Source organism: Neopelma chrysocephalum, unplaced genomic scaffold, assembly GCF_003984885.1.
Source record: "Neopelma chrysocephalum unplaced genomic scaffold, ASM398488v2 Primary Assembly neopelma1_147, whole genome shotgun sequence".
In the NCBI taxonomy this organism is placed as follows: Eukaryota; Metazoa; Chordata; class Aves; order Passeriformes; family Pipridae; genus Neopelma; species Neopelma chrysocephalum.
Window position 1 is genome coordinate 8715038 of NW_020897809.1, and position 15807 is coordinate 8730844.

The 15807-nt window shown below is 44.5% G+C and overlaps 1 protein-coding gene across 3 annotated transcripts in view; it reads left to right on the top strand.

Moving 5' to 3' along the window:
• Nucleotides 1–15807, top strand: part of QRICH1 (glutamine rich 1) — a 43401-nt gene that overhangs the window by 20041 nt on the left and 7553 nt on the right. Inside the window, exons 2-4 of one of the 3 annotated variants that reach the window (XM_027700516.1) lie at nucleotides 840–901; nucleotides 4469–4798; nucleotides 12833–13849. In XM_027700516.1, the coding sequence (XP_027556317.1) occupies nucleotides 4490–4798; nucleotides 12833–13849 (1326 nt within the window). In that variant the 5' untranslated portion in view covers nucleotides 840–901; nucleotides 4469–4489. Of the gene's footprint in view, nucleotides 1–839; nucleotides 902–4467; nucleotides 4799–12832; nucleotides 13850–15807 lie in introns of all 3 variants that reach the window. The other 2 variants (XM_027700517.1, XM_027700518.1) reach the window with 2 other exon arrangements.

Here is a 15807-nt window from a genome sequence, read left to right on the forward strand (position 1 = left end):
TGCCGCGCGCGCGCTTCCCCGGCCCGCGGGGGCGCGCGCGGCTAGGCCAGGCGCGCGCGGGGCGCGGTCCCTGCTCCTGTCTCCATGTCCGTGTCCCCCCCCCCCCCCCCCGGGGCCGTCCCCCCCCCCCCCCCCCCCGCCCCCCCGGCAGCGCGGCCCCGGAAGGCGCGGCCTGTGCGCGGCTCCGTCCCCGCCGAGCCCCCGACATGGCTCCCGCCGGCGGGGGGAGGGGGGGGCGGTGTCGCGGCGCCGCCCGCGGGCCCGGCCCGGCCGCCCCGCCGGGAAACAAAGGCGGCGGGAGTGGCCCGGGCAGCGCCGGGTCCCCGCGGGCGGGGAAAGGCCCGTGGGCTCCGTATTCCCCCCCGGACAGGGCAGCGGCGGAGCCGCGGCCGATGCTTCATGGGCTGAATGCGGAGCTTCGCTCGTCCGGGCTGGGTGGCTGAGCGGCCCGTGGCGTTCCCGTCTGTCCCGGGCCTCGGGGCAGCGCCGGCAACACCTGCGGGGGGAACAGGAGGGGCTCTGGATACGGTCACTGCTGCTGCCTTGTTCTAAGTTCTGTCTGCCAGTAACTCCGGTGTCACGGCCGTGCTGCGCCTGTCGCCGCACGGCGCCCTGTGACAGATGTTCTCACACACTCGTTCCCAGTAACGCTCACCACGATGGTTAGGAATTGGGCATCTTGCAATTCCTTAGCAGGAGCTACTAGCTGCGTGGATGATCATATGTTTCTTTCCTGATTATTTTTTTTATCTTAATGGAATACGTATTAAAAATAAAATGGCTTTAATAAAGAAAGAGGAACTGGGGATGGAAAGGGCTTCTTTGTTCTGTCTTCTCCAGAACGTTACAAGTCTAAGAGCTCAGGACAAGAGCAGCAGAAATACATGCAACATGGTGACTGGTGAGTCCAGATTGTCCACATGCTGCAAGTTGTGTGTGTGTTTTCAGTAACCTCAATCTAAGTTTTATCAACTAACCGTATGTACTCATGATCTTCAAAGAGTTTCTTGAACTTATTTCCTGAAAAAAATGCAGTTATGCTGCACAGAGAGGAGTTACCTTCCTTTACTGGAGAAACTTATTGCCTCGATCCTCTTTTTTGTTTAAAAATGTAGTATTAAAAACATGCTGCTGAGATCTAGTGAGGCGTTTGCAGTTTCCAGTGTGTGGCTGTGGGATAAATGGAATGCACAAATTAGTGTGTTTTAATAACTAACAGTAAAAGTGACAACTGCAGCAACAAGCTGCATATGTTGCCCTATAAAAGTCTGTTGAATGCACAGTGGAGCCTTACAGAGATTTTCTGTCATAAATGCTGTAAATGTCATAAATAAGGTGGGTTTAGTTTTAATAAGTAAAATTTCTGGGAGTGCAGTGTTACTTTTCTCAGTCTTCCTCCAGACCTGGTACCTCTGCTGCTGTGTAGAGTTTTGTGCAGTTTTGAGTGGTTCAGTGCTTTTAGTTAAATAACCCCAAGCAGCCTTAAAACTGATGTGACCGACCCTGAGAGAACCTTAGTCCAGCTGCACTGTTACCTGCTAGGCCTGTAACTCCTGTCTGATTGCCAGAGTAGGAGAGCTGTGGAGAAAACCCAGGGAAGATCCTGCTGCTGTTCAAGGGCAGGAGCAGATGCCTCGTGTTGCAGTGGGGCTCTGGTCCCTGCCTGGGACTTGGAATGCTGCAGGGACTCAGGTGGGAGTCTCACTGGTTGAGGTATTAGTGGCTCTCAGTGTGGTAACTTAAAGCACATATAAAGGAAGATTTTTTTTGCATGCTAGGAGAGAGGAAAAGAGAGATCCCTTGTGACAGAGGAAGATTTACTAGTAGGGGAAGACTGGCCTAGTAGGCTCTTGATTTTGATGCTAACAAGAACTAATTAAGATGGAGCAGCCGAGCAGGGTTGAGGATTTGTATCTAAGAAATTTATGCTGTTTGTTCTGCTTCCTGGTGGTTAGAAGAGGTAGGTGATGATTTGGTGGTGGACCTCTCCTTGATCTTTGGGCTTGCTGCTTGTGCTTCTGGGTTTCTTGTGGCTTCTGGTCTCTGCTATGCAGGAGAATGATGTACCTGTGAGCAGCTTGTGACAGAAGGGTTGGACTTCCAAAAGCAGAAGTGAGGGATAATGGATAGCTGTCGTTGGAAACAGTGGCCCTGCTGACCTCCCCCTCTCTTCTTTTGATAAGATTAACAGAAGGTGGATAGCTATCCCCTGAGCTGTTACAACATAATAAGCACCAATACAGGAGCAAGGAAGAAGGCAGGACCTGGGAGAGGTGAGCCCATCCTATTCAGCAGCAGCTGGCTGTCAGAGAGCCTGTAATCTCAAACAGCACCTGTGATGTTCACGTCTTGGATCCCAGCGTGGCATCCTTGAGGCTTATTTCTCAGAAGAGTCTTCCCTCTCAAAGCTGTGTCTGCTGGTGCTCCTCAGGGTGGACATAGAAAATGATGATGCTATTCTGAAAGCCTTGCTGAAATATTGAAGTCAAATACTTGCAAGTTCCAAGTAGAAAATTGGGACAAGTTAATCCCTCAAAATCTGTTTTCCAACCTCAGAGTGTGTAACAGCATCTCGCAGTTAAATGCAAAACACATTCACAAGATCTGGTGTAGGTCTTTTCTGAGTCATTGCAGATGCATTAACAGTGTTGTTCTCCCTTGGTTTCACACCTGGGAAAAGATTAACGTGTCCTATAGTGGTGTAAAGTACTCTTAATGCTTAGTACTCCTGTAGGAGTGAACAGTCTTACTGGCTCTGTCACACAGAGTTGCCTCAAAAATGTGTCAGATCAGTGTCTCTTAAAGGCAGGAGAGTTATTTTTCTGTCCAGCTGTGGGCTCTACAGGAGCTTCTATATGCTGATATTTACAGAGCTGTTGGATTTGCTAAGGGAACACCGTTAACTGGTGCTTTTTACTAAACATTTCTGCATATTTTAAGAATATTTTCTGTAGTAATCTCATACAGCAACAAATGTAGCTTAGTGAGTCCAGAAACTATAGATAAAACGTAAATTGCCTCATGTGTGTTCCCCTTACCTTTGATATTAATTCTTTTCTCCTGTGAGGCTGGTGCAATGCACTAGCCATGAACCTCCATGTAAACAAAAACTGCTATGAGTTTGGACTGCTGACACATAATACAGAAAGGGGGTAGTATTTGCTCCAGCTCTCCCAGGTTTTGATGATGATTGAAGCTGGACTTGTGCAGTCTGCTTGAGTGCCAGGGAAAGCCTAGAGCTAACTCTCGTTTCCACACAGGCTTTGGCAGTCTTACGTTCAACCATGTATCTCTGTCTTGGTTCTGCTTTGTTAAATCATGGTAAAAGGATACATAAAGTTCTGCTTTTGTACCTGTTCTCTTTAGAACTACTGTCACAATGTACACAGTGATGTCTGTCCATTTTTCCTCCTTTATGCAGCTTGATCTAGTAGTGCTGAATCACCTCTACTAGTCCTAATCTTGTGCTGTTTCACTTCTTTTCCCAACTGTCTCGGTATCTGATGGTGTTTTAGCTCAAATCTATTTATGCTTTATCAAGGCTAATTAGTGCCTTAGAAACAACCAGTATACTCACTGCAAAAACAATTTGTGGGTTTAAACAAGATAAGTCAATAAGAGAAGAATGCTGTCAGAGTATACCCTAGAGCTGTCTGATGTTCTCAGGTGGAGTCATTCTTGGTGGTGGTGGTTTTTTCTTTGCTTTCACTTCCTCCTTGATCATCTGATTACTACTTCTGTCTCTCTTTTGTCTTCATACATGGCATGTTTCATGTTAACCTCTTCCTATATTAAAAGGAGATCAAGAAAAGATGATGCTGTTGTCTTTACCTTTGTCATTTCCAGAGCTCTGCTTCTCTGTGTGTGTAGTTCCCTGTTTGAGGAATCTCTTGATTCCAGTGCTCTCCTTTTGCTTGCTCTGTTCAAATCGATAAGGCTGCTCTAGTCCTAACAGCGATGGGCTGAATGCTGCATCTGTTGCTCTTCCCTTGTGCTTTCCATTAGCTGCCTAGAATAGCACTGCACGGCCGGATAGAACATACTGCTCGGTTCTCCACCTCTGTGGCTGCAAAGCAGGGCCACAGATATTGATTTCTGAGCCTCTGTTGCTAATAGTGCATGCTGCAAACAAATGGAATGTGCAACTGGATTTGTGTGGTACGGGACTCGCCTGGTCTGGGTGAGGTACAGAGCTGGGAGAGTTTATATGGCAGTGAGCTCCGTGAATAGTTCTGCAGTCACACCTGGGTATTGTTCAGACTCCCCTGAGCTGCCAAGGGTTAATCTGAGAAACGTGTAGTAGCACAAGATGCCTCATAAAACTAAAGCATCTGTCTTGGGCATCTGGCTGAGCATGTTTGCCAGTTTTCATACAGTACTTGCTATGAGAAATTAGTTACTGGAGTTGGGAATATCCTTGTGTCAACAGAGTGCTGTAGTTAAGACTTTTACTTTCTCTTTCCTTAAGGAACCCTGAGGACCTTGCAATATGAATAATTCTCTGGAGAACACCATTTCCTTTGAAGAATACATCCGTGTGAAGGCACGAACGATCCCCCAGCACAGGATGAAGGAGTTTCTGGACTCCCTGGCTTCCAAGGGGCCAGAAGCTCTGCAGGAGTTTCAGCAGACGGCCACCACCACAATGGTGTATCAGCAGGGTGGCAACTGCATTTACACGGACAGCACAGAGGTGGCTGGGTCTTTGCTTGAACTTGCTTGTCCCGTGACAACCAGTATCCAGCAGCAAACTCAGCCAGAGCAGCAGATACAGGTTCAGCAACCCCAGCAAGTCCAGGTAAGTGTCCGAAATCATCTCTAAATGTATATATGACTTGCTAACCCATGGAGTAGTGTTCAGAGCCAGCTGCTGTCTAACCTGAAGCCTCAGACAAGTACTTAAGAGGCAGGACCAATTAACTTTATATAGAACAGCACTATTTTCCTTTCATTTAAGGAATGTGGTAGTAAATTTCTCTCTTGACTGTGCCTTCCTCGTGCCCCGCTGTGGGAGGAGCGGCGTACATAGCAATGGAGTGGTGTCACCTGTTGGAGAAATGGTCGGCAGTTCTGGCGTGTACACAACTCCCGAAGCCTTGTGCTGTGAAGCTGCTATAAATACCACCCTCCTCTGCCTGTCTGACTATCTGGTTGTTCAGGGTGGCCATGGGATCTAACTTGCCTTCAAGATTTTTTTCTTTTTGTGAAATCAATTATTTTTAAATGGTTTTACTTGAACATTCTGAAAGTTGTCCTTCTTGAACTGGCTTTTAAGTGAGGGGGAAATGCAAGGGAGTCAACTTAGGATATGAACCAGGGGATGATACGTTTCAGGAAAGGAACTCCATATATGCACATGCATCAAGGTAGATCATCCTTTTGCACAGTGGAGGGAGTTGTCTTAATTACGTTTTCTTAGCAGGTATTACATTAGGTATTTTATTAAGTATTAAATGAGAAAATCCAGCACCAGAGGGGAAAAAAACCCAAATGTATAACTTAAGATAACTGCTTTTGTCCTCAGACACATTTTGTAACTTGAAGAGTTCATAGGTGGCAGAACTAAGGTTTTCTTATGATATGTCTCCAAACAGCTGAACTCTTGTCTACAGCTGTAATTTGGATACACTTCTGCCTTCTGTAGCAGAATGTAAAGCTGTGAGCTCTTCTTTTACAACAAATGAGGGTATGGAGTCACAAATGACTGGAGATAAGGTAGTGTGAACTTGGTGCAGTGCAGTAGACTTGTGCTAATAGCTCACTTGTGTGCTTTTATCCTACAGCAAAGACAAACTTACCTCCTTCACTGGTAACTCATCTCCAGTTACTCTCTATTGAGTAAATGAATGCTTAACTGGAACTTGTCTTGAAAGGCTTTTGAACAACAAAAGCCTCTAGTCTTGCAGGCATGACTTGGATCTCTGCATGAGGCTATTAAAACTGATCAAGAGTGGTTTTGGTTCTGCCAGCTACTGTGTTGTCTGGAAGAAGTTTTGTTTTTCAGTGGAAGAACTAGGAGGGTTGGCTTTTGAGTGCCTCAGCCTTGAAGATGTGGAAGGCCCCCAAACCAATTGTAAAAGTCAAAAGGAACCTCTTTTCTATTTCCTCTCATTTTTTTCCTGCTGCTGCCTCCTTTCAGAACTACTCAAAATTCAGGCTTGACCCTTGCAAGTGTTCTAGTCACAGAGGTAGAGAGGGAGGTCATATATCATATGCTCCAGAGAAAAATAACCTGGCCTTCTTGGAAATAAGCATAGAGTTGCTGCCAGCACCTGTTCCTGATTTTTAAACTGAATGGCCTGCACCCTGAATATGAAAAATTTCTAATGAAAGTCAAGATTTCAGCAATTTTTCCTAAAGAATGTTGTCTACTATCTCCTACTTGGTTTTGATGTGCCTCTGCTTTTAGATGTCCGCTTTCCCATCTGTCAGTACAGATCATAATTAGGGTTTGTGTTGCCTACCCTGCTGCTCACTTCAGGGTGTTACAACCCCCCAGAACACTTAGTGGCACATCTGGTACTAGATATGGCTGCAGCTTTTGTGCATTAGCAAGGCAGTTGGACTCAGGTGTATTTGAGCAGCTAGCTCAGAATTATCTTGAAGTTTTTCTGCAAGAATAGAGTGGAGAAGAATGTCTTTACCCCTTTACAAGAGTGTTTTTCTATCAGGATTTGTTATTGAGACATGATTTATGTTAAACCCACGATTTAGTGTTCACTTGTCTTTGGACTGTCACTGTGGCAGCAGTGGCAGAGCACAGGGTCTGAATAAAGCTGGATTTTGTTGTAACTCTGGGGAGTGACAGTTCCTGTAGAGCAGTACACCTGGTCCAGCTGGCTCCGTCTGCTAAAATACTGCTTGCGTTGTATTATGACAAATTTTGGTCATCTGCCGAAGCCTCTTAGCTTTTGATTAAACTTGTGTCATCCCAGTACTTGACTTGATAATCTGTTTAGTTCTTGCTAATCCAATTGCAGATCAGTGGAAGACCCTTTGAATGACTGTGCTTATGTCTGGCAGTGTGACCGTGCTGCTAAAGGTGGCTAATAATACGACCAGTCAGATGACCTCACGGTTGCAAGTGCTAATGACAACCTTATGATCGTAGTGATAGACAGTGCTCAGGTTTCATCCTGGGTTTTACTTGCTGTGGACAATCAAAGGCAGTGTTTGACTGCTTGCTGCTTTTATTTATCCTGGCAAAATAAATTTCCTGTTTGAAGAAGTTGCCACCTCAAGATTTTCTTGCCTAAAAGGTTCAACAGAGTGTTGCCAAATGTTTATTTTGAAGGCTGAGTGGATGCAACTGTTGGGTTATATACACTAGTCAGTGCTACAGTTCAAGTGTCCTGGAGCTCCTTCCACACCCAGTAAGAGTTTAGTATGTCAAGTTGTCATAACCTGTGCTGCATCGGGGTGGCTGGGAAGGGCTGTGTTTTGCTGCAGTTAGGTAAGAGTTTTATCAACCCTGCCTTTGATGAGATTGTTGCTTGTTGGCCCTGTGCGTTGAGGCCACGGAATTGACAATGCCAGCGGGAAGAGGTGTCAGTGCTGACTTGCTTATTGAATATAGTGTTTCCGCAGAGGTCAGTGAACCTCTTGTGCCTCTTCCTCTTCCATGAGAAGGTTTAACTGAAGTAATATCAGAGGACAGAAAGCATCTTTGCTTGGGAAGCATACGGAGAAGATCCTCAGCTTCAGCTTTTTGTGAATAGGCTGATGTCTAGGTGGCAAGAGTTTCTTGGCCAGGGCTTGAGGGGAGGATAGTACAGGTGAGCAAATCGCAGAACTGTATAGGGAATGGTTAAATGCCTATATAAAATACCTTTCAGTTAAGGTATTTTCAGTGGAGGTAGGGTTCCTATTTGTTTATGTTTGAAAAACATGCCAGTATGTTTTTAGTGTAGCATCAGGTATTAATTAGCATTTGCTTGGGCTGAGTGGGACTCTTCGAAGAGTGGTTATAGTCAAGAATAGTGTTTTCAAGGTATCACCTACTTATATATGGAAGTAGGCTTCTGTTGGAGAGATTCTTGGTTCATTTGTTTTAAGTGTTTTAGGCCTAAATCCCTCCCCAGTGTACAGCTTGACAGCATAATCTTGATATTGTAACTGTTCAAACACACCCAAGGCCTAATTTGGCTGATGGAATTCTCTCTCTGATATTAATGAATGAGCAGAGGAAAAACCTGGAGTGAAAATCTATCTGGCAGTTGTTCTGAAAAGCTAACTTGTACCCTTCCTTTAGACCTTGTTTACTTAGATAGCAAAGAACTTCCTGTAAAGTAGTTAAATAACAAGTTCCAACATTTCCTGCTACTTCACTGATCAGTCTTTTCACTTACTCTGTACTTTAAATCTGTTTTGTACTTGCACATACACTTTCTGGTGTAATATTAGAAGGATTTCTTTGTTACAGTGTTAGTTTCTAGTGCTGGACTCTCTTCAGCTTAGGACTGTTGTTGAAGAAAGTGTTTTTTAGGCCTTCTGTCCTTAAATTGGGCTAAAAAAATTGAGATTGCTCTTCTCATGCTCTCATAACTTTTTGTCCAGGTGTTTGATTTCATTTGGGAAGTTTGAGATGCACCCACATTACTTCTGGGGAGGATTTGGAGCATGCTTCTCATAGCAAGTTGGCCACCTGCCCCTTCTTACCTCTTGTAGGTTTGGAGCCTGTCACTTTGGGTTCCCTCCAGATGAAACTAAGCTGGAAGATGCCATCTTGTGTCTCGGCGTTTGTTCGTCAAGCTTGGCTAGTGGGCAAGACTAGACCTAAATTTGAAATAGTCTTCTGGAATGTATAGTGTGGACGTTGTTCATACATCTTGAGTCTTGCTCTGAGGTCTGTTCTTGGTGTGTACTACCACTTTCTACTGTAAATGTAGCCTCAGAAACTAAGTTCTCTTTGTGAAAAGAGGCATTTAAGAGCATGTCAGGTGCTCCAGGGCAAGCTAGATATCAGAAAATCCATGCAGGAAAGAGTTGGTATGTGCTCATTTGGAGTTAGGTTATCCAGTCAGTCCACAGATGAAAGAATTACCAAGCAAAGGAAATATCAGTTGTTTCAGAACTGCAGTTCTGCAGTTTGATTCCTTTTTGGGCAGAGAATCTGCACAGGGCAGATGTGTTATGAATCCTACTTGAAAGTTTGTCTGTCAACCATGAGGAAAAAAAGTTTTGGCAACCAGGCTTCAGCTGTTCTCATGCTCGTGGAGTTACTTATTGACTCTTTGCATGTGCTCACTTGAGGACAGAATATGTTTTTGATCTTAATGTGACAGAAAATTTCCTTTAAGGAAATCTTAAAAATTTCGTTCTGCCTTCCTATTACAATACAGGGCTGATTTCTAATGCTTTTGATTCTCTAGTCAGCTAGTACTTGATCCAGCTTCTAGTTACTTTATGGTGAAAAGGCATTTCTGTGTGATGGTAGTCTGCTGGGAAGTGATTCTTTTCATGCTGCTGGATCCAGATTTCTGGCAATAAGTAGTTTTTCAGTACTGGTAACTTGGCATGTTCCTCTCTTGCACCAGTGTAACCCAGGAATTCTGAGCATAATGTTTTTGCTTTAATCTTCAGCATAAAGTGAAGATTTAAGGTCCTCCCTGTTGGTCTTGGCCTGTAAATTTAAAACATTCCTCTTTGTACCAAGTCTTTTAAAAAATCATCTGCTGATGATGTTTAGTGTAATTCTTTGTCTAACTTGCTATCTGAGGAAAAAAGGACAGTGAGGTCAATGTAAGAAGCTCTGATCTCAGACTGGGTGAAGCCTGTAAATTTGAAATTAATGCTTTTAACACTCCTGGGTACAACCTACTTGAACATAGGGAGGGATTTACTGCAAGATACAGTTGTTAAAAATGGATGTAATTCACAGGGGATGCGTAATGCATGGTAGGTAGAGCTCCAATCTCCTTTTAAATAGGAGCAGTCTCATCAGAAGCATGATGTCTGCAGTTTGCAGCATGGAGAACTTCAAGTGATTCTAGAGTCTGACTTCTTCATCTTGTTTGTGTCTGGACTCATTCTTTGGGTGTTAACAATGATAGGGTTGACTCTAAAGCAGTAGCAAGACATCCCAGGTATAGGAGATAGGATTTAATCCTGAGGAGTATCATAGGGCCCCAGGGCATGACTGCTCAGCTACTGAAAGTGAGGGAAGTTGCCTGTGACTTTCAGAGACTGTAGGCTCAGGCTCTGAATGGTTAATTGTTCAAATCTGTACCAGGGGAGGTTTAGGCTGGACATTAGGAAGCATTTCTTTACCAAGAGAATGGTCAAACACTGGAAGGGGCTTCCGAAAGTGGTTGTTGCCCTATACCCCTCCTTATTTAAGAGGCATTTAGACAGGGCCCTTAACAACAGAGCTGTAGCTTATGGTCAGCCCTGGAGCAATCAGGCAGTTGGACAAGATGATCCGTGTAAGTCCCTTCAAACTGAAACAGTCTCTTCTACAAAAGCAGAAGGGAGCAAATGCTCTCTTGTCACATTTGTTCTTAGACCAGACCTCTTACTGACGATGCCTCTTGCTTTAACCTATTCCATTACCTTTCTAGTTGCACTTGTGATAAAATTGTTTCAGTGCAGGAGCAGACTTTGAATTCTCACTGCTAGCAGAAAAAAAATTATTTCCTTTATATATGTTACGGCACTAACAGGAACTGTAATATAAAACTGTGTATGGAAAGGAGGTGGGGGTAACTCTAAGGTGCTCTCAGTCAACTTGTGCAAATTCTGAAAGCATTGCAGAAGCACAGGGCAAATGATGTGTTTGCCTGTTTCTGTGATTTTGAATCCTAGCAGATGTAGCAATTGTTTCCGGTTTGAAACTGAAAATAAATCAGTTCAGTAATGCATTTAGTTTGTGCAGTCTTTGACCTTTGCCTCACAGGTAATCTTTTGAACGAGGACTTAAATTAATCCTAAGGACTATATTAGTGATTTTTTAAATGGAATATTTTAGAGAATACTTGCCTTAGGGATATGATTGCATATGGCTTTCTTAAACTGAACTCTTACCTGGGATCTATGCTTGGGCCTGTTTGCCCAAGGCAGTACTCATGCTGCAAGGCAGTATGATATCAAATAGAATGGAGGAAACATCCCATAGATGACTTTTCTTTTTCAATTGACTGCCTGATCAGATCACTCATTGATGCAGCTTTTTAAACTGTCATGCTGACATAAGGTTACATGTTTCTTGTTACCTTGCAGGAAATTATTATAGATAGTCCATGTCATCAGGATTACAGTATACTGCACATAGTTCCCAGAAGGAACTGTACCCTGTTCTTCCTGGAAATAAATTAATTCTTAACAGGAGGTGACTTATAAAACTGGCCCACAAGTGGTGCATTTTTCAACCCCACTTTTTTCCTTAACAGCTCTTTAATTGGCTGTAAATGATCCTTAACATTTTTCAAGACTTCTTAGAGGTGATGTTGGAAAGTGAGATTCTGTGCAGTGCAGATGTGCATGGTAGTTCTTTTTAGTATTGCCAGATTGACCAGTGTGGCATCTGTGCAAATGCTGTGTTAGCCTGACCAGCTCCAGGGAGTGAGGTAGAAAAAGGTGAGAGAGCGTGAGTAGGAAGACATAGTTTTGCAACTAAATAAGTCCTTGTTGGCTCCAGAGAGAGGTGTTGAGTAATTAATTCCCTCCCTTAAGATAAGGTGTTAATGAAGCCTGGAGAAGCAGATGATCATGGGAACCTGGGATATCACTTCTAGGACAAGGCAGATGTGACAAAGTGTCTGTGTAAATGTGAGAGTCATAGTGGAGAAGCATCTGGAAAGGAGAGCAGAGCTCAGACCTCAGCACCCTGGGAGTGAAGATACAAGCGGAGTTGGTTTTGGGGCCTGGAATGTGAAGCAGTACCTCTGACTCCTGGCTTTGAGTCTACCCCTGGGCTGCTGCTAGATATTGTGACAGACCTTGGACAAATGACCATCGATGTGAGAGGGTGTGATTTATTTTTTTTCCCTAAAATGAAAGGAACTGATTTGGAATCAAGTCAACATGTTTTGTGTGTGTTATTCAGCATTGTGTAAGTGCATGAGCTAGAAAATACAACTGAGTAGTTTGGACAATAAATGGTATTAAATGGAATAAGTAAATAATGAAAAAAAAGATTGATTTTAATTATAATTGCCAAAAAAATACTTCTGAAGTTTAAAAAACAAATGCTGCGGTGTTGGCCCTTAGCACGTGACAGAGATTGAGGTTGAACTTGCAGCCTTCTGTGTGGACACTTGCTTGTGTAGTGTCACTATTAGTGGTTGGTTTAGAAGTAATATTCCTGTACTTCATGTAGAAAGAGCCAAGTGCTGTTTTTGATTTACCCATATTTCTTACTGCCTGCAAGTGATCCTGCATCCATCTGGGGACCAGGGTGGGAAGTAGTAAAACAATCTTTAGAGCATGGTAAGAATGAGGTGAGCTCCTGCGGTTGTGATGTGTGTGACCTTAAAGTCTTGCTATTGCAAGGCCTGTGCTGAAATAACATTTTAGCAATGCAGATAGGTCTGAAGTCTCTTTTGGCTTCCAGGGATGCAATCTGTTGGCTTGAGCCCACAGAGCTTTGAGGGTGGAGATGTAGCTCATGTGCTGTTCTGTCTGTGCTGAGAAGTGTGGTCTTGTGCAATGCTGAGCAAACACATTTACCATATTGCTGTTATCAACCAGGCATTTCTGGAATAACTTTGTTTTGTTTTCCTGACATCTTTACTCATGGATTAATGTATGAAATCATAAATCTTCAGTGATGGACTGTCTCTGTTGAATCGCTGATGTTTGCTGATCTCTAACTGCTGGGTTGGTGTCATTGCAGGTTCAGGTCCAGGTCCAGCAGTCACCGCAGCAGGTCTCCACCCAGCAGCTCTCTCCGCAGCTCTCTGTCCATCAGGCTTCGGAGCAGCCAATACAGGTCCAAGTGCAGATCCAAGGCCAGGCTCAGCAGCAGGCATCCCAGACAATACAGAGTCAATCTCTTCAGAGCCCCAGCCCATCGCAGCTGCAGGCAGCTCAGATCCAAGTGCAGCATGTGCAGACTGCCCAGCAGATCCAGGCTGCAGAGCTACAGGAGGAACACATACAACACCAGCAGATCCAGGCCCAACTCGTGGCAGGACAGGCCATTACTGGTGGCCAGCAGATACAGATCCAAACAGTCGGGGCACTGTCACCTCCACCTTCTCAACAAGGCTCCCCACGAGAGGGAGAGAGGCGGATCAGCTCTGCCAGTGTCCTTCAGCCAGTGAAGAAACGTAAAGTGGATATGCCTATTACTGTGTCATATGCTATTTCAGGGCAACCGGTTGCCACAGTGCTGGCCATTCCTCAGGGCCAGCAGCAAAGTTATGTCTCTTTAAGGCCAGACTTGTTAACGGTGGACAGTGCCCACCTGTACAGTGCCACTGGGACCATTACTAGCCCCACTGGAGAGACTTGGACCATCCCTGTTTACTCCGCTCAGCCACGTGGTGACCTTCAGCAGCAAAACATAACCCACATTGCCATCCCTCAGGAGGCCTACAATGCCGTCCACGTCAGTGGCTCACCAACGACACTGGCTACCGTGAAGCTGGAAGACGACAAGGATAAGATGGTGGGAAGTACTTCAGTAGTGAAGAACTCTCACGAGGAAGTGGTGCAGACTCTTGCTAATTCAATCTTTCCAGCACAGTTTATGAATGGCAACATCCACATTCCAGTGGCAGTGCAGGCTGTGGCAGGGACATACCAGAACACGGCACAGACAGTGCACATATGGGACCCGCAGCAGCAACAGCAGCAGCCCACACCCCAAGAGCAAGGGCAGCAGCAGCAGCTACAAGTCACTTGCTCAGTAAGTTAAAACTGCTTCTTGGTCTCAGTCTGTGATTAACAACTTGCAAATGTTGTGGAGAGGGAGCATGTCAACAGACAGCTAGTGTCTGGGAAGCAGAGATGTGATTGTCCCAGTAGCCTGGGCATGACATAGGGTACTTGATAGGTGTAAGACTGCAGCAATGTGTTAATGTTGGTCAATAGTTATAGGATTCAAAACTTCCCAAGAGAAAGTACGGTTTTGATCTTCGTAGTATAAATGAATAGATACATGCTCGTTGCCAGCTTCTTCATAGCAGGTCTGCAGTATTCTCCTGAGCTGTTTCAGAGGTTGCAGTGGACAGGCAGGGATGATTGCAGCCAAATAAGGTGTGTGCAAATATATACTAGTCATCTAGTTATCAGTTACTTTGTTGTTATGTGACACCAGTGCCCGGGTAAAGTGTCAAAATCTGACTAGTGAACAAACTTCGTGGATCAGGTGTAGCTGTCTGTAACACCATGTCCTGCTTCTAGTAAGTGCCTGGTGTTCAAGAGCACAGTAACGAGCAGTGGCAAGTAAGCACCTCTTCATAATCTGTGGCAGACATGGCAGCCAAATTTGTTAGTGTTTTTTATAGACTTTGTTGCCAACTTTAAGCCGTAGATTATTTCAAATTGACTTTTAAAACTTGAATAACTGGGGCTATTAGTGGTCTCTCTTATATGTGCAAATGGATGTAACTTATTTTTTATTACCAGAAAGTGAAAAGTGATTGATCTGTCAAAGCCTTTTTTTGCTGAATGGGATGAGGGCAAAAATACCCAAGCCTGCTAGCATACCTGTTGGTACACATTCTTTCCAGTTTATAAATAACATTGTTGGCTTTATAAAGGTGTCTGTGCCCTCTGCTTTGTCAGTAAGCACAGAGACAAGGAGGATTGCTTTCTGTAGTCATGTCTGATCATTTCAAAGTTGATCATGGGCTACAGCCCACCAAGGTCTTCACCAAAAAGGGTTGCCTACAGCTCTAGATAACTTTCAGATCCTGGATGCCCTGTTTTATAAAGCTGTACTTTAAGCTACAGCTTATGGATCTTGTAATGCATGGGGGGGTTTTGTGGTTGGGTTTTTTTGTTCGTTTGTTTTGTCACGTTCAAAGACCGTTCTGTAATTCATCTCTTCCCCTTATGGGTAATTCAGAGATCACTTCATCACTTACAGTTACTTAAACAAACTAAATTGATAGAACATTTTGCCTTTCTCCTAAATAGGATTTTTAGACTTACTGTAGGGTCTTTTAAGAGCCTGAGCCACATTCTTAGGAGTCTTTCTGAGGTATTAGCTCCATAATTTCTCCAATGGTTACTTGTAAAGCTTCTGCTGATGCTGTGTATTCCTGTGTACAGTGGTCTGCAATTCTTGGGTATCAGACAGTTTTCTGATCCCAGTTCTGTAGTCTGTGAGGTGTGGCATAAGCCTCTAAATACAGAGGCAATTCCATGAGGGATGCACTCTTCCTGTAAGAGGCCAATAAAGCTACTACAAGTGAACATCAAACTTTGGGAGTTGTCCCTCTCAAAGCTGTGAAACTGAGAAGGAATTTGCCTTCCTGCCCTGCACTATCCTCTGGCATTGTGCTTCTGTGGGACCTGGTCAAGTTGCAGCTATTTTGCTCTATTTGTTGAAAATATAAGTCCATTAAGAAGCAACTGCCAGATTAACTCCAGACTGTGTCCAACCTTCACACTGGACAAGGTGTCTGTGAGGTCAGATTGTCCCTTGGGTTGGGCTGAAGGAGGGGCTTGGCTCTGGGAAGCTTTCAGCTCTCAGGAGAGTAATGGAGCACCATTCTGGAGGAGAGCAGTGGCTCAGTCCTGGCTCCTACAACAACAAGGTGTCAGTTCACCCTTGGACTCTGTCCTCGTTAAGGCAGAGGCTTTTCTTTACAACTTAAACTTTGTCGCCATCTGCCTTGATTAAAGCTTGGTCCCTTC